At 44.1% G+C, this 26,942-nt stretch overlaps 1 protein-coding gene across 2 annotated transcripts; it reads right to left on the bottom strand.

Moving 5' to 3' along the window:
* Positions 1 to 1,517: 1,517 nt before the first annotated feature.
* Positions 1,518 to 26,942, bottom strand: letmd1 (LETM1 domain containing 1). Of its 2 annotated transcripts, XM_070869608.1 has the most exons (9): positions 26,851 to 26,942; positions 19,486 to 19,646; positions 16,255 to 16,370; positions 15,469 to 15,551; positions 11,859 to 12,045; positions 10,206 to 10,307; positions 9,747 to 9,899; positions 7,257 to 7,353; positions 1,518 to 4,711 (listed from the first exon to the last, which is right to left on the bottom strand). In XM_070869608.1, exons 1-9 carry the CDS (start codon positions 26,940 to 26,942, stop codon positions 4,635 to 4,637), a joined length of 1,068 nt encoding a protein of 355 aa, XP_070725709.1. In that variant the 3' UTR covers positions 1,518 to 4,634. The 2 variants fall into 2 exon arrangements, with proteins under 2 accessions (XP_070725709.1, XP_070725710.1); XM_070869609.1 differs by lacking the exons at positions 19,486 to 19,646; positions 26,851 to 26,942 and adding an exon at positions 18,498 to 18,570.

Genomic DNA, 26,942 nt, shown 5'->3' with positions numbered 1-26,942 from the left:
AGGCCACCATTCGGCCAGTCAAGCCCGTGCCGGCTCTCTGCACGAGCATTTCAGCTAGTCCCTTTCCCCGGAGCCCTGCAAAAATTTTTTCTTCAGGTACTTACTTATCCAACTCCCTTTTGAAAGCCACGATTGAGTCTGACTCCACCACCCTCTCAGGCCGTGCATTCCAGATCCTAACCACTCTCTACGTAAAAAAAGTTTTTCCTCATGTCGTCGTTGGTTCTTCTGCCTTAAATCTGTGTCCTCTGGTTCTCAACCCTTCCACTAATGGGAACAGTTTCTATCTACCTCATGATTTTGGACACCTCTATCAAATCTCCTCTCAACCACCTCAGCTTCTCCAGTCTACATAACTGAAATCCCTCATCCCTGGAATCATTCTCGTAAATCTTTTTGGCACCCTTTCTAAGGCCTTCACATCCTTCCTAAAGTGCAGCACCCAGTATTGGACACAATACCCCAATTGGGGCCGAACCAGTGTTTTATAAACGTCCATCATAACATCCACACTTTTGTACTCTGTACCTCTATTTATGAATCCCAGTATCCCGCATGGTTTTTTTAACCACTTTCTCAACCTGCCCTGCCACCTTCAACGATTTGTGCACATATACCCCCAGGTCTCTCTGTTCATGCACCCCCTTCAAGATTGTATCCTTTAGTTTATATTTCCTCTGCTCATTCTTCCTATCAAAATGTATCACTTCACGCTTTTCTGTGTTAAATTTCATCTGCCACATTTTCGCCGTGGTCCCAGTACCGACCCCTGGGGAACACCACTGTTTACCTTCCTCCAGTCCAAAAAGCAACCGTTCACCACTACTCTCGGTTTCCTGTCACTGAGCCAATTTTGTTTCCATGCTGCCACTGTCGCTTTTATTCCACGTGCTTCATCTTTACTGGCAAGCCTATTTTGTGGTACTTTATCAAATGCCTTTTGGAAGTCTATATACACCACCTCAACCGCAATGCCCTCATCAACCCTCTCTGTTACCTCATCAAAAAAACGCTAGATCAAGTTAGTTAAACACGATTTGTCTTTAACAAATCCGTGCTGGCTTTCCTTAATTAATCCACACTTGTCCAAGTGACTTACCTTTGTCCCCGATTATTGTTTATAAAAGCTTCCACACTACCGAGGTTAAACTGACTGGCCTGTAGTTGCTGGGTTTATCCTTACACCATTTTTTGGAACAAGGGTGTGACATTTGCAATTCTCCAGTCCTCTGGCACCGCCCCCGTATTTCAGGAGGATTAGAAGATTATGGCCAGCACCTACACGATTTCCTCCTTCACCTCCCTCAGCATCCTCGGATGCATCCCATCCGGTCCTGGTGATTTATCTACTTTAAGTACAGACAGCCCTTCTAGTACCTCCTCTATCAATTTTTATCTCATCCAGTATCTCCACTACCATCTCTGATATACCAACACCCCTCAATTCTTTGCCCTATTATATTGAACATTGTGACCGTGGCTTGTATCAAGTAATAAGGCAGAAGGAGTACAAAATATTTTTATTCACATACAAGTATCGGGGTTTTATCATTTTTTCACCAATACTGAGCAATCCCCATTACAACTCCAAACATATATATCCATTCACAGTACATCTCAAAATAAAAACACTTATTGAATCAAGGCATCCATCTTCACATTAAAAAATAATAGAACTCATAGTAGCTCAAGTAAACTTAAAAAAAATGTCTTATGAAGTGTGTATTTAAAAACACAATTATAAAGAAAATGAACAATCAGTAGTACTGGAACATACAAGCAGGTCATCAGTGCAATGTAGATGCTGTTCATTCAAACCCTGACTTGTGTAAAAGCATAAGCAATGTTGGTTAATCTTCCGTTTGGAAATCCAAACTCGAATTTCATAAAATGGTTCAAGCTGTCCGTGTGTGAGTTAATAAATGGCGCAGTTTCAGGTGCTAACTGGAAGCTGTTGCTGCACTTGTTTTGGAAAGGACAGACATATCGGGGTTATTTTCACCTTCACTGCTACTGAACTCAATGGGATGAAAGTCAGGCAGTGAAGGTGAAAATCACCCCCATCATCTTTAGTCCAACTTTGGAGGAGATATCTGGAATCGCACTCCTCTGTATTTTAAGTACTCAAAATGCAGTGTTGCAGAATAAAGATTTAAGTGAAATTAGGAGATAGAAATCCAACTCGTTGGGAAAGTGCGACAATTGTCCAGAATGCTACTGCGTAAGAGGTCAGAATTCTGAATTTAAGAAAGACATGACCGTGTACAAGTCCCGGTGAGCACCATGATGCTCCTTTTCCTTCTAGTTATCGGATCCTTCATGTCAATGCTTCAATTTTAATGTCATGAAGTGACCTTACTTTTTGAATGGTGGAGAGCAATGTCTCGCTGCTCTGGTGACAGTGCATCAGCGTGGTGACACTACATCACAAAGAGCAGTGTGAAATGGAAAGGAACTGGAAGCAGTGGGAACATTTAAAAATAGGACAAAATACAAAAAGATATGGGTGTATTGTCGGCAGCACCATCTCAAGTATGACAGGGCAGAAGATATAACTAATTTGAAGAGTCCCACTTGCTGCCGAATATTGGCAAAGGAGTAAAGGTGGGCAGCAGTCTTTATATAATTAACTAATCGTGACTTTTTTTTTTGAGTCGGGGCAAATATACAATCAGTGTCTCACATCTGTATCGATTCCTCAGCCAACTGAGCCAGCAGTTTAGCGAAACAAAGGCACGGCATTGTATTTGGTTTTACAGGTAACTGCAAGCTTAAAAAGCATTATCCACCACAAAAAACTCCCAATAAAATATATATACCAACTCCAATATGGTCATTAATTAAATATTGAAATGATAATAATGCATTTAATCAGTGGATCAAACCCCACTTGATACCAGGCACTCCATTGTGTTGAAGAGTTCTGAGGAAGGGTCATCGATCTGAAACGTTAACTCTGTTTCTTTCTCCACAGATGCTGAGTGTTTTTGGCATGTTCTGTTTTATCTTTCAGATTTACAGCTTCTGCAGTATTTTGCTTTTGTTGTAATGTTATCAGCCTGAATGTTTCTGGGATTGAGGGCGGATCACAGAATGTTCTTGAGCCCCGCCTACTGTGCAAAAGGTGAATTTTCCGTGCCCATTTTGTATTCCAATTGTGAAACAATAGCTGCACGAGTCAAGGATGGGGTGGGTATAATTTGATGAAAAATTAAAGTAATCAGTGACTGTATTATTTTTTTAAAATAAAGGAAATGCTGCTCTTACAGAATCCAGTGTGGTCATCGTTTTAGGGCACTGATTCCCAGGTCAGACAGAAGGGATTATTGTCTACACCCTGATGGATGGGAAAAGTCTTCAGTGAAATGAGGTTGGACAGTCTCTGGTGAACATGGATCTGACATCTTTGGCTGGGTCTAATTGAATCCTACTTGGGATTGTGGTGGTGGGGGGGGGGGGGAGAGAAGAGGAGGTGCTGTTACTGAGAAAGGCCCAAACATTCCTGTAACCAGTCAATGAACGACGCCCACAGTTAGTTAGGCTTGCCCTTGCCCGTTTAATCTCCATGATATTTTGTGCGGCAAGTTGCTGGGGGTGCGAGATGGAAATCTGGGATCTCAGTGAGCAGAGCAAGCAACTGTATCTCCTTAACCAATCAGATTGAAAGATTGTGAAATGAACAGCGCAAGGTCTGAACGAGGACGTGTTGGTTAGAGTGGGTGAATTCAATATCAGATCAGCTACAGAAAGAGAAATACAGAGGGAAAGAAATATTGGAGAGAGAAAAAAAAGAAATAAAAAAATTAGAAAAAAGATTATTTTAAATTGTAAAAAAAAATCTCACACAGTTAAAGCCTGAAGGAATGAGACTCCACACTTGGAATAGTTAAGTTTCAGTGCCAGAGAGGTTGAGTGGTAGTAACTAACGCATTTCAGCCTGTTAAAGGGTACTTAGACTTGAAACGACGTGACAATGTTCTGAGGCGAGTTTACTTTGTATCTACAGTGCAAGTGCAGGAACTTCAATGCATTTGAATAATGAGCCAGACAGCGAGATGCCTTTTCCGCGAAGTTAACGGCGGAGTGGGGCGTCTCAGACAGCAACTGTTCGATTTCTGCGTTTAATCGCACATCTGCCCTCGCCTGAAGTTGCTGTGGCATTTGCACATAAATAACGGCGAGGTCATTAGCTTCACGAGTATGTGGACAGCAATCTTTGGGCAAAGTGTTCCTTTCCCACTACTGGTCAAATCTTCCAACAACAAAAAATCTGCACGTGACTTGACTAACATAATGTGTCAAAAATAATCTCCCACTGCAGTGCAAATTGCTCAAAACGGAAACAAAAAGTACCGGTCCGGAAAACATTGTTTCTTTTAAATTAATTCATATACGTGCTTTAAGTAAACAATGATATACATCTTTCTCTTTCTCTCAGATATTTGCATTGAATTTCATTAGGGGAAACATGCCTCCAAGCACAATTATTACATCACAGGAGATGCGATAACTGTGACAAGCTTTGCAATTCTGGAGTCTCAGTCTCGCACGAATGCAGGAACAAATCCTCGTCAACACAACACAGACATCTTGGGTAAACATAGATGGCCACTCCGCAGTTTTGCATTTCAGATTTACTTGCTTTTTCTGGAATGGAGGTAATTTGTGGAAAGTAACACCATGCTGTGTAACAGCAGTGAGGCTTCGGAATCTGAAAGCAGAAAATATTTCAGTTTCATTTTATTTTTATTTTTCCAACTGGTAGGTGCTTTACTTACATTCTTTAACACTGCTAGATTACATCCCAGTAAATTCCTTTCACAAAACAATTGAGTAAAAACGTGTACATGTGGACCAATATGCTATGGCTGACCCCAAAGGATGGGAATGACTACAAGACGCAGAGGTATGGTGTATACAGGAACGGTGATGGTGTAATCCTGTGTGTCAGTGAAACCTGGGAAGTTCAAGAAATTGATCCAATTGGAAGGAGAAAGTTACACAAGGAACTATTCTGGCTGAACATCTTCAAAGTGAAAAGGACAAAGGTAGGGGTATGTTTAGGACCACCAGATCAGAATAAGGAGGAAGATGGTTTGCTCTATGAACAGGTAAGAAAAGCATGTGAAAACCCAAATATTAATTAGGAATGCTCACGTGCTTCAGGGTCATAGAAACATAGAAAATAGGTGCAGGAGTAAGCCATTCGGCCCTTCTAGCCTGCACCGCCATTCAATGAGTTCATGGCTGAACATGCAACTTCAGTACCCCATTCCTGCTTTCTCGCCATACCCCTTGATCCCCCTAGTAGTAAGGACTTCATCTAACAAGTTGGTACGTGTAATGCTTCATGATCCAGTGCGTCAGGGAAATCACAAGAGGCAGTGCCCAACTCAACTTGGTAACTGGGAATAGTCATCTCGTTATTGACCCTTCAGCCATTGGAAACAGTTTCTCTTGATCTACTCTATCTAAACCCTTCATGATTTTAAACACCTCGATCAAATCTCCTCTTAGCCTTCACTGCTCCAAAGAGAACCGATAACATGAAGAAAAGGAATTCATCGCATCTTTCGGGATAGTGACCGAAGAATGATCAAAGCTGGGTCATTGAATAAATTTGAGAGAGAGATAGACAGTTTCTTAATCGATAAGGGAGTAAGGGGTTATGGGAAGCAGGGAGGGAAGTGGACCCGAGTCCATGATCGGATCAGCCATGATCGTATTAAGTGGCGGAGCAGGCTCGAGAGGCTGTATGGCTTATTCCTGCTCCTGTTTCTTATGTAACACAATCTGGAATTCACAACGAGGACTAGGAGCCAGGAATAGAATCTTATAAAATGCTAACTTCAAAGAAATGAATAAAGGGCTTAAGCAAATTAGGGAAGTTTAAAACAATTCAATACAGTACAAATGGAGCACCTTTAAAGGCATAATATTGAACATGCAATATAAATGCATACCCAGAATTGGCAAGGTTGGACTAAACAAGTTGGACCCTGAATGGAATAACAAATTAAACAAAAGTGAAATGAGGATAAATTACCTCTACAAATTCTACAGCAAGACAGAGAAATGAATATCAGAAAGGTGGTCAGAAGGATAAAGAACATCTTGGGGGGGGGGGGGGGCGGGGAAAAGAGCTTGGTTCGGTTGGTCACACTCTCACCTCAGTCTGTTTGTGGGTTCAGGGCCCACTGTAGATATAAACACATAATCTAGGCTGACACTCCAGTGCGGTACTGAGGAAGTGCTGCACTACTGCAGGTGCCGCATTTTGTATGAGATGATAAACCGAGGCCCCGTCTTCCATTCCCATGGGACTATTTGAAGAGGAGTAGGACGTTCTCCTGCTGTCCTGGCCAAGATTTATCCCTCAACCAAAACCAGGGGTTATGGGGAGCAGGGAGGGAAGTGGACCCGAGTCCATGATCGGATCAGCCATGATGGTATTAAGTGGCGGAGCAGGCTCGAGAGGCTGTATGGCTTATTCCTGCTCCTATTTCTTATGTAACACAATCTGGAATTCACATTGAGGACTAGGAGCCAGGAATAGAATCTTATAAAATGCTAACTTCAAAGAAACGAGGAAAGGGCCTAAGCAAATTAGGGAAGTTTAAAACACTTCAATACAGTACAAATGGTTATCTGTTCATTCATCTCATTGGTGCTTGTGGGAGCCCAAATTGGCTTCCACATTTGCCTACGTAACAACAGTTTCTCCCTCACTAGGTCTCTCTACCCCATGCATTTCTGTCCATGCTAATAGGGTAGGTAGTAATGCAGTGCTCCTTGTTTCTGGAGTTGGGAGTGGCCTGAGGAGATTCTCTCCTTGATTTCCTTTCCTGTGGGGAATTGCTTGGCATTCACTTGCTATTCCCCTGATACCACATCCAAGAATGGATATCGTAGATGCAAAATGCATCCCAACACCTTAATTAATAATATATGGATTGATGCAAAGGGTTGTTAGGTCAAGGAATCCCCTATTGGAAACAGTGGCAGGAGCAGAATCCAGAATACCTTTTAAAAAGGTGGATAAATATTTGAAGAAAAAAAAATTCCAAAGGGTATGGAAAATAGATTTTGTGGATAGTTCTTTCAAAGAGCTGACACAGGCACAATGGGCCGAGTTACCGCTTCCTGTGTTGTAAAATTCTATGATTCTATAGTTACCTGAAAGACAACCATTAAATCACCCTCAGCAACAAGAGGCTGATAAATGCACTTGCAACACGTGTTCTGTGTCTTTTTACCTTTTAATTTCTTGGAAAGCTGGACCCATTTGGTCAACCACTCCTTGCACTGTGCTGCAGTCAGGTGCATGGAATTCAGACCTCTTACATAACACGCCTTGAAATCAGAACCACAAAACAATGATCAGGCTAACCATGTTCAGAGAGACAAGTCACAAAAACATTGAGAAAACAGCACAAAGCATTTCCCTTTTTATTAAACTGCAGCACAACCAGATTTCCTTATTCCAGTGGTGTACATATTGAACTAATTTCCATTGCCTTGTAACAATTACATTTCATTATACAAGATAATGGGCCCGAACTTGGCCTTATCGGCCGCTGCCGCAGGGTTTTTTGGGTGGTCTCCCCTCGGTGCCAGTTTCCACCAGGCCTCCCGCCGGCGGGAGCGGAGGACCACTGGGAACACCCGCTAGCGCCCAACGGATGCAAGTGACCTCCTGCCCGCCGAGCTGGCAGATTCCTCCGGGCGGGAGTCGGAGGCAGCAGGGGGAAGGACCGCCGTGTGCAGGCAGGTCTAACCCCGACGGTAAGTAAGAAGACCTGCAAAAAAAAGTTCACGAACTTCTTCTTTTTTTTTACAGCGATTCAGGTGGATGGGATCCCCTGAAGATCTTCTAGTGTTTTTTTTGTGTTCATTTTTTATTTTCATGTGCTTCCCCACCCCCCTTCCCTGGGCCCGACTCAATCCTCGGCGGCACTTTGGTGAGGATCGCATTTGCCGCCGAGATTGGGAGCTCCCGCCCGCTGCCGCCCAGATTCACGGCGTAAGTCGGCATTTTGCCGCTGGGCGGTCTTTCAAGGACTTTTTTTTGAACAAAACTCCCGCCCAGAGTTCCGTCAGGTATCTCGGCGGTCCTTTGGGCGGTCCTTTGGGCGGTCCTTAGCTTCCACCTCGTTTGGACCCAATGTTCTTTAAAAAGATAGAAAAGTCAGCATTATAGTTAGCTCACGTCACCGACACGCTCGAGCGGAGCTCAGCACTGGTCTGCACATCTGCCTTGCAAATAGCTGAATCCACTCAAGACTGTTGCACACCATACACAGGCCAGGCTCGAGCATTAACCTCCAATGTGCACGACACAGAGTTTCTTGTGAGAAGTCTGTTTATTCAGCAGGGCAAGGATTCATTCCACAATGTTAATAATGTGCTACTAGCATGGTGGAATAATGAGAGAAAAACCTAACCAATAAACAACCCCTTTTAATGACACAATCTGTACTTGCAGTAATAAAAACTTATCGCTCCCTTCATAATGTCACTTGAGCATAACTTCACAAAGGGCATAGTGGGGAAATGCAAAACAAAATACTTTCTCTCCAGGTTGCTTTTAAACAATAGGTCCAAGGCAAAAAAAACACACTAATATTTCTGCCCTTCTGCCCCCTCTCTTCCCCTCCCGCCAAAAGACGAGGCAACACAATCTGCTTCAGGGTCTCTCTCAAAGTGCTCCTCTTGGGCCCCATGAAAATAATGTGGGTCTCTGCCGCACCAGAACACCACCCCCGCACTTGATCTTGCTGCCGGCCAGGATTGCTCGACATTGTGAGCTGTATCGGAACGCCTGTTTGGTCCCATCACTCCAGCCTGATGTTAATGAGGTCAGTGCCTCAGAATCGGGACTGCCTTGTTGCCGCTTGTATGGATGATTGGCCGACGCACTTCACCGGTAGGTCGACCAAGTCAAAAGCAAACCCCCTATCTCTAACCTCCTCCAGCCTCTACACCCCTCCCTATCTCTAACCTCCTCCAGCCTCTACACCCCTCCCTATCTCTAACCTCCTCCAGCCTCTACACCCCTCCCTATCTCTAACCTCCTCCAGCCCCTACACCTCTCCCTATCTCTAACCTCCTCCAGCCCCTACACCCACCCCCATCTCTAACCTCCTCCAGCCCCTATACCCCTCCCTATCTCTAACCTCCTCCAGCCCCTATACCCCACCCCCCATCTCTAACCTCCTCCAGCCCCTATACCCCTCCCTATCTCTAACCTCCTCCAGCCCCTATACCCCCCCCCCATCTCTAACCTCCTCCAGCCCCTACACCCCTCCCTATCTCTGTAACCTCCTCCAGCCCCTACACCCCTCCCTATCTCTGTAACCCCCTCCAGCCCCTACACCCCTCCCTATCTCTGTAACCTCCTCCAGCCCCTACACCGCTCCCTATCTCTGTAACCTCCTCCAGCCCCACAACCCCTCCCTATCTCTGTAATCCCACCACCGGCAGCCGTGCCTTCAGCTGTCCAGGCCGTAAGCTCTGGAATTCCCTCCCGAAACCCCTCTTCCTCTCCACGTTTAAGACCCCCCCCCCCCCACCTTGACCAAGCTTTGGGTCATCCCTCCTAAAATCCCCTTCTTTGGCTTGGCCTCCATTTCCATCTGATTGCACTTTGGCAAAACACCATGGGAAGTTTTTCTACGTTACAGGCGCAATATAAATGTAAGTTGTTGTTGGTATGCCAGCTGCACACAGTCAACCCCTTTACTCACGTTCCTCAGTTCATCCTCGGACAGGTCATGTACTCCCAAGATATTTAGAGCTTGGTCCAAATGACGAATCTCCATTATGTGGTTCCAGAGGCGATGGCGCAGGATGGAGGTGGGCATGTGCGGAGTAAGGAACATCACTTGACTCAAGATTTTCTACGAACATAACAGCAGTTGAGACATAGGAGCACAGATAAATGGGTGTAACATTTCCTTCATACTTTCCATTTCAAAAGATAGTTACATATAGTTTAAAAAAACAGTAGCCTAGAAATTTCACTTTGCAAAATGCCCAACACACACGTGAAATTACTTTGCCTGCTATCTTAGCAAAGGAGTTAATCCATTTAAAATGCAGCATGCTGGAGTTCCAATGACCTGTATCGTCATTTAAACCCCCTTACTTTGAAGGATAACTGGTCGACAGAAACAAACTTCTCAAGGTTTCAGCCACTTCCTTACCATCTGGCGTGTGTCAAGGCGTCGCATTCCTAAAGGAGTCCCCGAGAACAGCTTTACCACCATGTGCAACTGGGAGATTTCTGGGTGGAAGCCTTCCTTAACCTTCATTTAAATACAGAACAATGTGTCAGTACAAATGCTTCCTACAATCAGAAACTGGGTAAATAATGCATCTAATGTCCAAAGCCAGATTTACTGCTTCAGGATAGCTGTCGTGTAGGTCAAAAAATCAAATCAAATATTGAGAGGATAATTGATTCGATAGACTCACTGACAGCGCCCAACAGCCTGGTAAATCCAACTGAGCAGATCTGGTAAAAAATGAAATAAAGTTCTTTTTTGGAGGGCGGGGGATTTTTTTTCTCTTCAATAAGGCAAAGGATGCCATTACTGGGGAATGAAAATATTGCCCCTACACCCAAGGATCAAATAGAATATGGATTAGATATAGGTTGAAGTTCTCTCTTGCTGTATATGCCCGAAGCCCTAAACTGAGACCACTCATAGGTGTGACATTTCTATTTCCCATAGCAGCCATCCTTGTGGCCTGTGTGTGAGACAGCCTGCAAATCTACACTTCAATGTGTTGTATCTGTCACATGCATCCAGTTTGTCCTTTACGTGACTATCTAGTCTTTCAACTTTCTTCCTCTTCATTGGTTGAGTGCCTTATTGATTACATTTTTGTGCTTTCCCCTTAAGTGGTTATTTTCTACTTTTGTTATTCACTAATAATGTTATTCAAAACCATTCTCCCAATTACAAAAGAGCCTTCGAGCTGGTCACCATGACAGTTCCTGACACATCCGTGCACATGCTCTCTTTTTTCCCCCTCTTACTTTAGGTCTTATTGTACTATTCGCGAGCCAAGATGGTAGGTAGGTGATCTGCCTTGGGGCTTCCACCTGGCAACCAGCTGCCGGAAGTTATGTAAAAACCCGGGGATATGTGCTCACTTGTTTTCCCCCCCACCTTCTTCGAGAGTGCCAAGTATCAGCTTGGTACCTTCCCAATAACATGGCCAAGATTGGGAATACAACATGCAGGGACTCAGGCACAAACCTGAGTCTTGCCACTCCACGGTACACCAATGGGGTCTGACACAACATCTCCATCCGGGGATGAGGGGGTTGACTTATGAGGAAAGGTTGAGTCGGTTGGGCCTCTACTCATTGGAATTCAGAAGAATGAGAGGTGATCTTATCGAAATATATAAGATTATGAGGGGGCTCGACAAGGTGGATGCGGAGAGGATGTTTTCACTGATGGGGGAGACTAGAACTAGAGGGCATAATCTGAGAATAAGGGGCCGCCCATTTAAAATTGAAATGGGGAGAAATTTCTTCTCTGAGGGTTGTAAATCTCTGGAATTTGCTGCCTCAGAGAGCTGTGGAAGCTGGGTCATTGAATAAATTTAAGACAGAAATAGATTGTTTCTTAACTGCTATGGGAATAAGGAGTTCTGGGGAGCAGGCAGGGAAGTGGAGCTGAGTCCATGATCTGATCAGCCATGATCTTATTGAATGGCGGAGCAAGCTCGAGGGGCCGGATGGCCTACTTCTGCTCCTATTTCTTATGTTCTTAAGTGCCCGTTTCAAAGTAATAAGCTTACAAATGATACTTGCCCCTCGTGTAACATGTTTGAGTACATACTTTGCTGCTGAGGTGCAACAGTTGGCCTTTCAGTTGCTTGTCTGGAACTCTTGACGCTGCTTTGATCAAACCCTTCACAGCATCTGGGTAAACCTGAGCCCGCACTGAGTGGTAGATCTCCATGAACTCCTGTTGCTGTTCCTTGGCCCAGAAGTGTCTTATTAACAACTGGCGTGGATAGAAATACCTACCAACAATAAAATGTTACGTACAGATTTAGGAAATACGAGTTCAACAGTTCAGTGCTGACAGATACTCACTAATTCTGACACTCATGTTTCTTTACTACCCTAAAAGTCCACATAAAGCTCCATAACTACTGCTTGTAAAGGCATTTACTGCATCCAATCCATTCTGCAGCACTACTGGCAGTGCACATAAACACTTTAGGGAATTACAGTTTACAACAGTGACTACACTTCAAAACACAGGTAACAATAGGCTGAATGGCCTCCTTCTGTGCTGTAAAGCACTTTGGGACGTCCTGGGGTCGTGAAAGTTGCTACATAAATGCAAGTCTTTCTTTCCTTACAGGACTCTCAGCAACCCCACTTTCACCAGCCAGCTTTAGTGTAGCTTAAGGCAGGCCATTAGAGATAAAAGAAACTGAATACTGAAATTCTGAATTAAAAACACGAAACTGCTGGAAATACTCAGCAGGTCAGGCACAATCTGTGGAGAGAGAAACGGAGTTTTCAGGTCGATAATCTTTCATCAGAACTGGAAGATGCTAGAGATAAACAACATTTAAGCAAGTACAGGGTCAACTAGGCCTGTATTCAATAGAGTTTAGAATAATGAAACGTATAAAATTCTGACTGGGTTGGATAGACTGGATGCGGGGAGGATGTTTCCCCGGGGCTGGGGAATATATTTAAGAGGGAGACAGATACATTTCTAGACACAAAAGGCATCAAAAGGGTATGGGGAAAAAGCGGGAATATGGTGTTGAGATGGAGGGTCAGCCATGATCATATTGAATGGCGGATGCAGACTCGAAGGGCCGAATGGCCTTCTACTGCTCCTATTTTCCATGTTTCTATGTTTCTAGAGCCAGGGAAAAGGGGGTAGGGAAAGAACAAAAGGGTGAGGATGGCAGGAACGATTAAATGACAAAAGCGATTATGGCGTGAAGCAAAAGGGAGTGATAATAAGACTAGTATAGAAACAAAAGATAGGTCCGGAACAATATTCCCTGTGAGCTGCGTTTGTTTTGCACGCCCCGTTTCTTTCAATGCACGGTCACTTTACATTTCTGCACATGCGCAGGGCCTGGAAGATTACTGAGCGGCTGTGCATTTGTGCAGCTTCGAGGGAACATTGGTCCAGAGGAGGTGTAAATGGCTACCACAGAATAGGGGAGGGTAGCATGGAAAATCCGGCACAGAGAAGTCGCCTCCCGTGGCCCAGGAATGTGGCGGAAGAAAGGTAGGTAGACCCCAAGGGTATGCACTACCGCCGATGGGGAATCCCCAGCCCAAGCAAGAACCCACACCCTCCACTCCCAGTGGCTCAGATGCAGCCAGCCTCCATTACCAGCACGTGCTGTCCGACAGAAATTGGGAGCGGTGGTTATGGTCAGAACTCAAAATCGGAGGCCAGCTCTGACAAAGGGCCCCAACTCAAAAGATTCATGTTCAGCTGCTGTGAAAGTCTATTCACAAAGTCACTGTTATATACGCACATAGTAATTAAGAATAATGCCGCTGACAATAGCGTGGTGCTCCATAGAATGATAGGTACACAAAGGTCCCCCCACACACACCTCCCGACCTCAATTATGCCTGTGCGAGGAAGCAGGAGGCCAGATACTTTCCGACAGGGAAGGAGGAAGAGTCATCCTAGATCACTCTTGCACACCTCTCAGTTAGAGGGTACATCTTGCACTGACATGTGCCAAGGTGCAGGCACTGAACTGAGGCGAGGCAACATCAACTCAAGATAAACAATTTTAAAGTGGGTGTAGGAACAGAGAAATCTGGGGGTTCACATACAAAAATCTTTGAAGGTGGCAGGACAAATTAATACGGCTGTTTAAAAAGTACACAGGATATTGGGCTTTAGAAATAGAGGCATAGAGTACAAAAAAGCAAGGACGTTATGCTAAACCATTATAAGTCACTGGTTAGCTCTCAGCCGGAGTAGTGCCCAATTCTGGGCACCACACTTTAGGAAGGAGATCAAGGCCTTACAGAGGGTGCACTCGGAGATTTACTAGAATGGTACCAGGGATGAAGACTTCGGTTATGTGGAGAAACTGGGAATAAATGATGCTGATAGGGTTACATGAAGTAGGGTGGGAGGAGATGTGTATGGAACATAAACACTGGCATAGATCAGTTGGGCCGAATGGCCAGCTTCTATGCTGTACAGTCTATGCAATTGTGTTCTCCTTAGGGCAGAGAAGGTTACATAGAAACATAGAAAATAGGTGCAGGAATAGGCCATTCGGCCCTTCGAGCCTGCACCACCATTCAATATGATCATGGCTGATCATGCAACTTCAGTACCCCATTCCTGCTTTCTCTCCATACCCCTTGATCTATTTAGCTGTAAGGGCCACATCTAACTCCCTTTTGAATATATCTAACAAACTGGCCTCAACAACTTTCTGTGGTAGAGAATTACACAGGTTCACAATTCTCTGAGTGAAGAAGTTTTTCCTCATCTCGGTCCTAAATGGCTTACCCTTTATCCTTGGACTGTGACCCCTGGTTCTGGACTTCCCCAGCATCGGGAACATTCTTCCTGCATCTAACCTGTCCAGTCCCGTCAGAATTTTATATGTTTCTATGAGATCCCCTCTCATTCTTCTAAATTCCAGTGAATATAGTGGAGTTAAGTGGAGATTTAATAGAGGTGTTCAAAATTATGATGGGTTTTGATTAAGTAAATAAGGAGAAACTGTGGCAGGAGGGTCGGTAACCAGAGGACATGATTTAAGATAATTGGCAAAAGAACAAGAGAGAGAGATGAGGAGAATTTTTTTATGCAGCGAGTTATGATGATCTGGAAAGCAGTGCCTGAAAGGGTAGAGGAAGCAGATTGAACAGTAACTTTCAAAAGGGATTTGGATATATACTTAAAAAGGAAGGATTAGCAGGCTATGGGGAAAGAGAGCAGGAGCGGGACTAACTGGATCGCTCTTTCAGAGCTGGCACAGGCACGATGGGCCGAATGGCCTCCTTCTGTGCTGTAAAATTCTACGATTCAGAGAAAATGAATCCATTTTCAGAATTATCATTTTCCACTAGGGGGCATGATGATGTTACTAAAACCAAAGAGTACAAGAGGGACGTGTACAAAATAATTGCTAAAACTTCCAGAAATGTGCTTTGTTCCATTTACCTTACAATCTGGCTTATAGGTTACAGCTTTATACAGGTTGTGAATGAGTTGCGAGCACAAGCTATACTTTCCAACCATCTCAAAAGCATTATTTGCCAGCTGGCGAAGTGCTTTTTATACTACTATGGTCAATACATAGTATTTTATGGTACACAAGTTCAAAGCTTTGCTCACAAGGTATTTAGAAATAAGGCCGGATTGACATGACCTGTCACTGTCAAACTTTAGAGCACCATTGAAAATTAATTCTTAAAATACTCACATCAACATAAACACGATATAGTTTGCAAATGGTGGAATTGAGAGAAGCACCACAGGTAACACCTTTATAACATCCCTGCGAAACTGGAAGAGAAAAGCTTTTTACATGTTACTGCTAAAACGTCAGATGTCACCAGCAGCCAACACTGACAGTTGACTTGAAATCGTTGCACAGTATGTAGTTCCATAAACACAGACGTACAAAGCTTGAATATGTCACTGAATTAATTACTGCTCACTACAAAATGAAATATAATTCTTGTTGCTTCAATTTCTACTTCAGTTCTTTGTTTTGTGAGTTCATCAAGGTGAGGGACTTAGTGTTGTGAAATGGGACACTTTCCATTTCAGGCATTTAGTGCCAACAATGAGGACTCCGAGATCAGTTATAGCACAATTAGATGCAGAGTAAAGCTCCTTCCATTCTGCTCCAATCTCAGAGGACCAGACAGATCTACATCAAAGTGGCAATTTCCATTTCCAACATCAGGTACCCTGTGGCCTAAGACCCACCCTGCATCCCAAAACCATCAGCAGACCTTTAAGTGGCACTGGTAGAAGCTTTGGAGATATCTGAATGTGTCCACTTTCTCAGCCAGAGTCCAGGGTGTGAGACCCAGAAGAACAAGGATAACGCATACACAAATGGAGAAAAAGGTGAACAATTATTATCCTGTGAAGACAACGGTGTCTTCATATGTCATTGCTTGGAATGGGAACAACAAAGGAATGTGGCATTGTGCAGCATAGTGACCGTCACTTACTATGTGGAAAAAGAGAGTCTCACCTGTCTTAATTTCTCCATTTCTCTGTAAGGCAGTTGGCTGTACTTTAGCCCCTGGTCAGCCATCTTATGCTTTATTACACTGACTTCCTTGAAGTCAAGAAACAATAAATGGAAACCTGCAATATACACAAAGTGAGAAGTTATCAATAACGAAAATCCAATTACTGTTTAAGATAATTAACAAAAGAACTAGAGGGAGAGGAGATTTTTTTACGCAGTGAGTTATGATCAGGGATGCACTGCATCGAAGGATGGTGGAAGCTGATTCAACAGTAACATTCAAAAGGAAGCTGGATATATATTTGAAAATGAAAAGAATGACAGGGCTATGGGGAATGTGCAGGGGAGTGGGTCTAATTGGATAGCTATTTCAAAGAACTGGTAGAGGCATGAGCGGCTGAACGGCCTCCTTCTGTGCCATAAGATTCTATGAAAGAAAGAGCGGCTTGCATTTACAGTGCCTTTCACAACCTCAGGATGTCCCAAAGAGCTTTGCACCAATAAAGTACGTTGAAGCGTGAAGACATCAAGCGCAGGCAGCGGAAGGAGTGCACGGCAAACCAGCCCCACCCACCCCTTCCCTCGACCAATGTCTGTCCCACCTGTAACAGGGTCTGTGGCTCTCGTATTGGACTGTTCAGCCACCAAAGAACTCACTTTGGAAGTGGAAGCAAGTCTTCCTCGATTCCGAGGGACTGCCTATGATGATGATTACTGTTGCAATGTGTGAAACGCAGCAACCAATTTGCGCACAGCAAGCTCCCGCAAACAGCAATGAGATAATGACCAGATAATCTGTTTCAGTGATGGTGTGCTTCTAACAGCAACAACACAGGATTTCGTAAGAATGTAGATAAAGGAGATGAAGAAACACGCACAAATGCTCTCCACCATTCACTGAGGCCGATCTGTGAATGTGCAGAGAATCAGAAAGAAAGCACGACAAGCGAATTTTGAAAGAGGAAGACAGGCCAGGGAAATGGAAGTGGAATAATGCTCACAGCTTGTTTGCGTGAGTAGATTTGACAATGTAAAAAATAACTTTTAGACAAAGAAGCGTCACCACGAATACACATTCTCACAATGCTGAGTCCCTGATCTCAACTAAACCACTGAGAAGAGCCTCTCTCAGGAGTCTCCTAATGACCGGTTATATAGTAGAGGCATAGGTACACGATTGTGCCTGCTGCAAGGGAGACTACGGACAGGGGAGAAAGCAATAAATTATATAAGAAATTAGATGTCTTCAAAATTTGTCAAATACTAAGAAACTGAAAAGAGAACTGGCAAAAGTTCTTTAGATTAAATGTTACATTCATGCTGATTAAACTGTTTAAAACACAATGTTCCAATATTCTCCTGAGCCAATAGTTTTTGTACGGTCAAAATTCCTGTTTTCAGTAATTTTAGCAAAAATGCAGCAGAGTAAAAACTAGTACTTCATCGTATCTTAAATATTTGTATATGTACAAATATATTTAATGGATTTGATTTCCCACTTTTACTTGCAATTTTTGTTAACTAGTCACAGCCTTGACAGTCAGGAAACTCCCGATTCAGAACTTTCAACAATGGACTGGGCACTGCATTTTATTTCAAGAAATACCAGTGTAACACCATGAAAAGGTTGTGGACCTCAAACAGACCCGCTCATAATATTCCCCCTCACCACCACCCCCAACTTCATAAGAAATAGCAGGAGTAGGCCATTTGGCCCCTCGAGCCTGCTATTAATTGAGCTGATTAATAAGATCACGGCTGATCTGATCATGGACTCAGTTCCACTTCCCTGCCCGCTCCTCATAACCCTTTACTCCCTTATCGCTCAAAAATCTGTCTATCTCCGCCTTAAATATATTCAATGACCCAGCCTCCACAGCTCTCTGGGGCAGAGAATTCCACAGATTTGCAATCCTCAGAGAAGAAATTCCTCCTCATCTCAGTTTTAAATGGGCGGCCCCTTATTTTGAGACTCTGCCCCCTAGTTTTAGTTTCCCCTATGAGTGGAAATATCCTCTCTGCATCCAATTTGTCGAGCCCCCTCATTATCTTCTATGTTTCGATAAGATCACCTCTCATTCTTCTGAACTCCAATGAGTATCGGCCCAACCTACTCAACCCATCTTCATAAGTCAACCCCCTCATCTCCGGAATCAACCGAGTGAACCTTCTCTGAATGCGAGTATATCCTTCCTTAAATACAGAGACCAATACTGCACGCAGTACTCCAGGTGTGACCTCACCAATACCCTTGTACAGTTGTAGAGCAGGACTTCTCTGCTTTTGTACTCTATCCTCCTCCTGGAGACACCGACTCTACTGGGGCATAGATCCACGACTGACCTGCGCTGGCTCCCTGTCCGATAAAAGCATAGCATTTAAAATTCTCATTTCATCCACAAATCCCTCTACAGCCTCACCCCACCCTTCCTCTACAACGCCCTCCGGCCTATCTCCCCTCCCATGACCTCTGACTACAGTCTTGTGTACATCACCCCCACCCTACCTAAGCAACCCCTTCCAGTCTACGTCGCCTCCCATGCCCTCTGACCCTCTTGACTACGGTCCTGTGAATCCTCTCCCCTTCCACTCTATAATTAGTGGCACATTCAGCCATCTCAACCCTACTCTCTGAAATTCCTTCCCCACTCCCCCTCTCCAGCTTTAAAAGGCTCCTCAAAGCTTATCTCTTCGACCAAGCTTTTGATCACTTCTGTTGCTCCTGCAACGGCTCAGCATCCATTCCTTTCGTCCTTTGTGAAATATCCTGGGACACTTTTGTAAGTTAAGGTGCAATATAAATGCAAGCGGTTGTTGTTGAATGTGGTCACTGAATAGCAATTGGGAGTGGGAACCCTGGCTGATTGTGTTCTCCTTCTCTTAAGTGAATTGTAGCACTCCCAACTCTAGCCCTGTCCAACATCGGCAATGCACCAGACCACAAATTAAATCTTTTGGTCTGTACGGTCCAATATTACACTGGGCAATGCTTACTTACTGAGGAGGGACTAAAGACACTTTCTGTTAATGTAGTGAACGCCACCAAATGTAATGGGCAACTCCGAAACTGTAGCAATGGACAGTAAATGCAATTTTGACTTTTTCCCTATATTGTATTGGTATATCACAAGTTGTGTGCTCTCTCCCACACCCTCACCACCCGCCCCCATAGCTTTTGTCATGGTTACTGCTGAAAAATGAATGATCAGTATCTTCTGACCATTAACTCACCTTTGAAAAAGGTTGAATAGATCACATAAAAACGTGGAAAGTTTCTTTCCAGAAATCGTTCATAGTTTGCATTCAAACGTTTGACCTTTGAGATGATGGCTGAACTTAAAGAACTCCTCTTCGCAGTTGTAAAAAATGGTGACAACGGGTGACCAGTAAGCCTGGGGTAGGGGAGAGGAAGGGGGGGGAGGAGGAAGCGGGGGGGAAAATAAAATAAGAAAGTCAGCAATTAATCTGTAAGCAGTTTTATCACAATGAGGGTATGCTGCTGTTTTCCAACTGTACTGGGGGAGGAGAGGGAAAGGAAAAATGCATCACTAGTGAACCAGATCCTGTCCACACACATGCAGACTTCAGCAAGGATCACTGGACAGCAATCAAAAGCTGGAACTTTGGCCAATTTTTTTCTCACTGGTCTATGAGCACCGAGACCAACTGTATTTCAGGTACAATGTCTCAAATCCGGCTGTCTGAAAATTGAAAGTGTCCAAAAACCAGACATTTTTGAGAAGATCCCATTTGATATTCAGTAAAATAAAATCCGGAATTATTGTCCAAAAAACAGCGGGCCAGACTAGCTATCGGCTTTGCCGCTATGTTTTAAGTGGCGTGCGATTGGTCCGAGCCTTGGTGAATGACCCTCGACCCAGCCTGACCTGACCCATGCTACCATAGTACTTTGTCTGTTAAAGACAGGCGACTGATTTTATTGATTTCCTTGTCCAAAATCTGGAAAAATGCGAAAACCAGCACGGTCTCGGTCCTGAGGTTGCTGGATTTGAGACGTTGTACCTGTAGCCTGGCTGAGATCAGGTCACTCAGCACAGACCAGGAAATAAAGCTGCGACCTTCGAGTCTATGATTCAGGTACACAGTTTACTAGCCAACTCACTGGGGACCATCATTACACTGTTAATAAAGGGGGCACGGTCAACATTTGAGATTAGTGGACAAATGTTTGGGTTGCATACTGCAGCAAAATATTTGCTTTGTGCTCAGGTTTTGTAAAACACGGCAGGAAATTATGCACTATACATTTCAGCTGGCTTTCTGGTATATTTGCTTTGCGCCCAGGTTTTGGAAAGCACTGCAGGGAATCATACATTATATATTTCAGCTGGCTTTCTGGTGTATTTGCTTTGCGCCCAGGTTTTGGAAAGCACTGCAGGGAATCATACATTATATATTTCAGCTGGCTTTCTGGTGTATTTGCTTTGCGCTCAGGTTTTGGAAAGCACTGCAGGGAATCACACATTATATATTTCAGCTGGATATCTGGTGTATTTGCTTTGCGCACAGAAGGTTTTGTAAAACACGTCAGGGAATTGTGCACTATACATTTCAGCTGGCTTTCTGGTGACCCCATACTGGCCATCAGACACTGGTCTTTGAATGGTAAACAGAGCAGAGAAATTCAGCTATTACAGTACTGTACATGAATGTGAGTAAAGCCGCCCATGTAAGACTTTAATGTGCCCACGCAGGCAAGCACACTTACTTTTACCAATATTGCAGATGCTGGAAGTCTGAAATATAAAGAGAAAGTGCTGGAAATACTCAGCAGGCTAGGCAGCATCAGTAGAGAGAGAAAGAGAGTTAACGTTCCAGGTTGATGAGCAGTTCTGATGAAAACTCACCAACCTGAAATGTCAACTCTTTCTCTCTCCATAGATGCTGCCTGACCTGCTGAGTATTTCCGACACTGTTTATATTTCGTACTTTTACTGTACTTGTCTGTTTGTCTATTAATAATTTAGTACAAAATTTCTCCCTGTAACTTTCAAATTGCGCGCACACACTTAAAAACAATTGGCACAAGGTGTTCTTCCTGCATCACATCATATACCATACCCCAGCCGAGAGTAGGCAGCTCTCGTCCCGATTGAGCAACCCCTAGTCTCTGCCTGATGCGTCCATATGGCTGAGAATGCAAACCCATTGTGAGGAATCAAAGGACAAGTCTATGTGCTGCCACTGCATGGCACAGCCCTTTAAAACCCCAATATACTGCACTACCGTTGCAAATGCACTTTCACTTTAGATGAATTTTCAAGGCAAAATGCATAAAAATCACAATCGTGAGCTAAGTGAAGAAATACTGCCCCAAGGAAGGCAGCATACTGCGGGAATAACATTTTATTGGGAGTTGACTTTGAACTTGGCATCAAACACTCTTCCAACACTACACTTAAGAAACAGAAGGGACATGAGAAAACATTCTTTTACCCAGCGAGTTTTGTTATCTGGAATGCACTGCCTGAAAGGGTGGTGGAAGCAGATTCAAACAAGAATTGGATAAATACTTGAAGGGAAAAAATGACAGTGCTATGGGGAAAAGGCAGAGGAGTGGGACTAAATGGATCGCTCTACCAAAGAGCTGACACAGGCATGGTGGGCCGAATGGCCTCATAAGAACATAAGAAATAGCAGGAGTAGGCCATTTGGCCCCTCGAGCCTGCTCTGCCATTCAAGAAGATCATGGCTGATCTGATCATGGACTCAGCTCCACTTCCCTGCCCGTTCCCCATAACCCTTTACTCCCTTATCGCTCAAATATCTGTCCATCTCCGCCTTAAATATATTCAATGACCCAGCCTCCACAGCTCTCTGGGGCAGAAAATTCCATAGATTTACAACCATCCGAGAGAAGAAATTTCTCCTCATCTCAGTTTTAAATGGGCGATCCCTTATTCTAGGACTATATCCCCTAGTTTTAGTTTCTCCCATGAGTGGAAATATCCTCTCTGCATCCACCTTGTCGAGCCCCTCATTATCTTATGTTTCGACAAGATCACCTCTCATTCTTCTGAACTCCAATGAATATCGGCCCAACCTACTCAACCTATCCTCATAAGTCAACCCCCTCATCTCCAGAATCAACCTAGTGAACCTTCTCTGAATAGCCTCCAATGCAAGTATATCCTTCCTTAAATACGGAGACCAAAACTGTACACAGTACTCCAGGTGTGGCCTCACCAATATCCTGTACACTTGTAACAGGACTTCTCTGCCTTTGTACTCTACCCCCCTTGCAATAAAGGCCAACATTCCATTTGCCTTCCTGATTACTTGCTGTACCTGCATACTAACTTTTTGTGTTTCATGCACAAGGCCCCAGGTCTCTCTGTACTGCAGCACTTTGCAATTTTTTTCCATTTAAATTATAATTTGCTTTTCTATTATTTCTGCCAAAGTGGATAACCTCACATTTTCCCACATTATACTCCATCTGCAAAATTTTTGCCCACTCACTTAGCCTGTCTAAATCACTTTGCAGATTTTTTGTGTCCTCCTCACAATTTTCTTTCCCACCCATCTTTGTATCATCAGCAAATTTGGCTACATTACACTCGGTCCCTTCATCCAAGTCATTAATATAGATTGTAAATAGTTGAGGACCCAGCACCGATCCCTGCGGCACCTCACGAGTCACTGTTTGCCAACCGGAAATTGACCCATTCATCCCGACTCTCTTTTTTTCTGCTAGTTAGCCAATCCTCTATCCATGCTAATATATTACCCCCAACCCCGTGAGCTTTTATCTTGCGCAGTAACCTCTTATGTGGCACCTTATTGAATACCTTCTGGAAATCCAAATACACCACATTCACTGGTTCCCTGCTCTTATCCACCCTGCTCGTTACATCCTCAAAGAACTCGAGCAAATTTGTCAAACATGATTTCCCTTTCATAAAACCATGCTGACTCTGCTTGATTGAATGAATCATGCTTTCCCAAATGTTCCGCTACTGCTTCCTTAATAATGGACTCCAGCATTTTCCCAGCGACAGATGTTAGACTAACCCGTTTATAGTTTCCTGCTTTTTGTCTGCCTCCTTTTTTTAAATCGGGCGTTACATTTGCGGTTTTCCAATCTGCTGGGACCACCCCAGAATCCAGGGAATTTTGGTAGATTACAACCAATGCATCCACTATCTCTGCAGCCACTTCTCTTAAGACCCTAGGATGTAAGGCATCAGGTCCAGGGGACTTGTCCGCCTTTAGTCCCATTATTTTACCTAGTACTATTTCATTAGTGATAGTGATTGTATTAAGTTCCTCCCTACCTTATAGTCCCTTGATTATCCACTATTGGGATGTTTTTAGTGTCTTCTACTGTGAAGACCAATACAAAATATTTGTTCAACGTCTCTGCCATTTCCCTGTTCTCCATTATTAATTCCCCAGTCTCATCCTCCAGGGGTTCCAACATTTACTTTAGCCACTCTTTTCCTTTTTATGTACCTGTAGAAACTCTTACTAACTGTTTTTATATTTCGTGATGGTTTACTTTCATAATCTATCTTCCCTCTCAATCATTTTTTACAGTCGCTCTTTGCTGGCTTTTAAAAAGGTCCCAATCCTCTGTCCTTCCACTAGTCTTGGCCACATTGTATGCCTTTGTTTTCAATTTGGATACCCTCCCGTAATTCCTTAGTTAGCCACGGGTTATCCCTTCTCTTAGTCTTTCCTTCTCATTGGGATATATTTTTGTTGCGAGTTATGAAATATCTTCTTAAATGTCTGCCACTGCTCATCAACCATCCCATTCATTAGTCTATTTTCCCAGTCCACTTTAGCCAACTCTGCCCTCATACCTTTGCAGTCTCCTTTATTTAAGTTTAGGACCCTGATTTAAGAACCAACTTTCTCATCCTCCAACTGAATTTGAAATTCAACCATGTTATGGTCACTCATTCCTAGAGGATCACGACAAGATCGTTTATTAATCCTGCCTCATTACACAGTACTAGATCTAAGATAGCCTGCTCCCTGGTTGGTTCTGCAACGTACTGTTCAAGGAAACTATCCCGGATACACTCTATGAACTCCTCCTCAAGACTACCTTGGCCAATTTGCTTTGTCCAATCAATATGAAGGTTAAAATCACCCATGATTATTGCCGTTCCTTTAATACAAGCCTCCATTATTTCTTGATTTATACTCTGTCCAACACTGTAGCTACTGTTAGGGGGCCTATAGACTACACCCACCAGTGACTTTTTCCCTTTATTATTCCTTATCTCCACCCAAACTGATTAAACATCTTGATCCTGTGAGCCAATATCGTTTCTCATTAACGCACTGATCCCATCCTTTATTAACAGTGCTACCCCACCTCCTTTTCCTTTCTGTCTGTCCTTCCGAATTGTCAAATACCCCTGAATATTTAGTTCCCAGTCCTGGTCACCTTGCAACCACGTCTCTGTAATGGCGATCAGATCATACCCATTTGTATCTATTTGTGCTGTGAACTCATCTATTTTGTTACGAATGCTACGTGCATTTAGACAAAGAGCTTTTAAATTTGTTTTTTTGCCATTTTTTTCCTGCTTGTTTCCTCTGTCCTTCAAACTCACTTTCTACATTTTTGCTTTCTAATTCCAGTTTTACTCCCCTCCCTACTGAATCTATTCTCAGGTTCCCATCCCCCTGCCAGGCTAGTTTAAACCCTTTCCAACAGCACTAGCAACCGCCCCCCCCCCCCCCCCCCGCGAGGATATTGGTCCCGGCTCTGTTGAGGTGCAACCCGTCCGGCTTGTACATGTCCCATCTCCCCAGAAGCGGTCCCAATGCCTCAGGAATCTAAAGCCCTCCCTCCTGCACCATCTCTCCAGCCACGCATTCATCTGCTCTATCCTCCTATTTCTATACTCACTAGATGGTGGCACCGGGAGTAATCCGGAGATTACTACCTTTGAGGTCCCTAAACTCTGTCTGCAGGACCTTATCCCACTTTCTACCTATGTCATTGATCCCAATATGGACCACGACCTCTGGCTGTTCACCCTCTTCCCCCAGAGTGAACTGCCGCCGGTTGGTGACATCCTTAACACCCGACACCTGAAGTCACGTCTGCGGCCACAGAAACGCCTGTATGCTCCCCTGACTATTGAATCCCCTACTTTGGTGGTAAAAACAGAGAGACAGACTATTATCTGAATGGTGACAGATTAGGAAAAGGGAAGGTGCAACGAGACCTGGGTGTCATGGTACATCAGTCATTGAAGGTTGGCATGCAGGTACAGCAGGCGGTTAAGAAAGCAAATGGCATGTTGGCCTTCATAGCGAGGGGATTTGAGTACAGGGGCAGGGAGGTGTTGCTACAGTTGTACAGGGCCTTGGTGAGGCCACACCTGGAGTATTGTGTACAGTTTTGGTCTCCTAACTTGAGGAAGGACATACTTGCTGTTGAGGGAGTGCAGCGAAGATTCACCAGACTGATTCCCGGGATGGTGGGACTGACCCATCAAGAAAGACTGGATCAACTGGGCTTGTATTCACTGGAGTTCAGAAGAGTGAGAGGGGACCTCATAGAAACGTTTAAAATTCTGACGGGTTTGGACAGGTTGGATGCAGGAAGAATGTTCCCAATGTTGGGGAAGTCCAGAACCAGGGGTCACAGTCTAAGGATAAGGGGTAAGCCATTTAGGACCGAGATAAGGAGAAACTTCTTCACCCAGAGAGTGGTGAACCTGTGGAATTCTCTACCACAGGAAGTAGTTGAGGCCAATTCACTAAATATATTCAAAAGAGAGTTAGATGAAGTCCTTACTACTCGGGGGATCAAGGGGTATGGCGTGAAAGCAGGAAGTGGGTACTGAAGTTTCATGTTCAGCCATGAACTCGTTGAATGGCGGTGCAGGCTAGAAGGGCTGAATGGCCTGCTCCTGCACCTATTTTCTATGTTTCTATGTTTCTAATAGCTCTTCCATTCACCCACCTCCCCCGCTGTGCAGCTGAGCCACCCATGGTGCCGTGGACTTGGCTCTGGCTGCACTCCTCAGAGACACTGTCGCCCCCACCGGTACTCAGAAGAGAATACCAGTTGGAGAGTGAGATGGACTCAGGGGACTGCTGCACTACCTGCCTAGTCCTCCTCTTCTGTCTGGCGGTCACCCACTCCCTCTCTGCCTACACACTCTTAAGCTGCGGGGTTCTATACCCTTGAGGTCACAACACCCCAGAAACAAGTATGGGAACTGAAGAATAGCTGCAGCCATCACTATATACAATTCTAAAACAATTATTGAAAGTAAATTTAGATCAGATTGCCTGCCAGTTCTTGAGACAGCTACTAAACCTGACATTTGAATTCCTTTAATATCTCGTGGAAAGTAATATAGAAATTAGAACACCAATACGTATGAGCAAATATTCTTTAAATACACTGATAATTTACACGTGACTACAGTTTTACTTTGTTTTAAAGTGCTTCTCCAGAATCCAGGCATTGTAATAAACCCTGTGCCCTGGTTGGATGTGTCTCTGCCGGGCCGTCTAGAAAGAAAAGCGCGAAAGCAGACACGGAGCTGGTGGCTAATAATACATCGCACGGAGGAGCTGGATTGAAGCTTCTCTTACTGGGCGACATAGACGGTCGGATAATGCAAGAACGCGGAGAGGCGACATCCTCTCAGCCCCTGAAGCCTGAAGCACCCTCTGGCCAGCGCCAT

Source organism: Pristiophorus japonicus, chromosome X, assembly GCF_044704955.1.
Source record: "Pristiophorus japonicus isolate sPriJap1 chromosome X, sPriJap1.hap1, whole genome shotgun sequence".
In the NCBI taxonomy this organism is placed as follows: domain Eukaryota; kingdom Metazoa; phylum Chordata; class Chondrichthyes; family Pristiophoridae; genus Pristiophorus; species Pristiophorus japonicus.
This window is presented reverse-complemented; position numbering and strand designations above follow the sequence as displayed.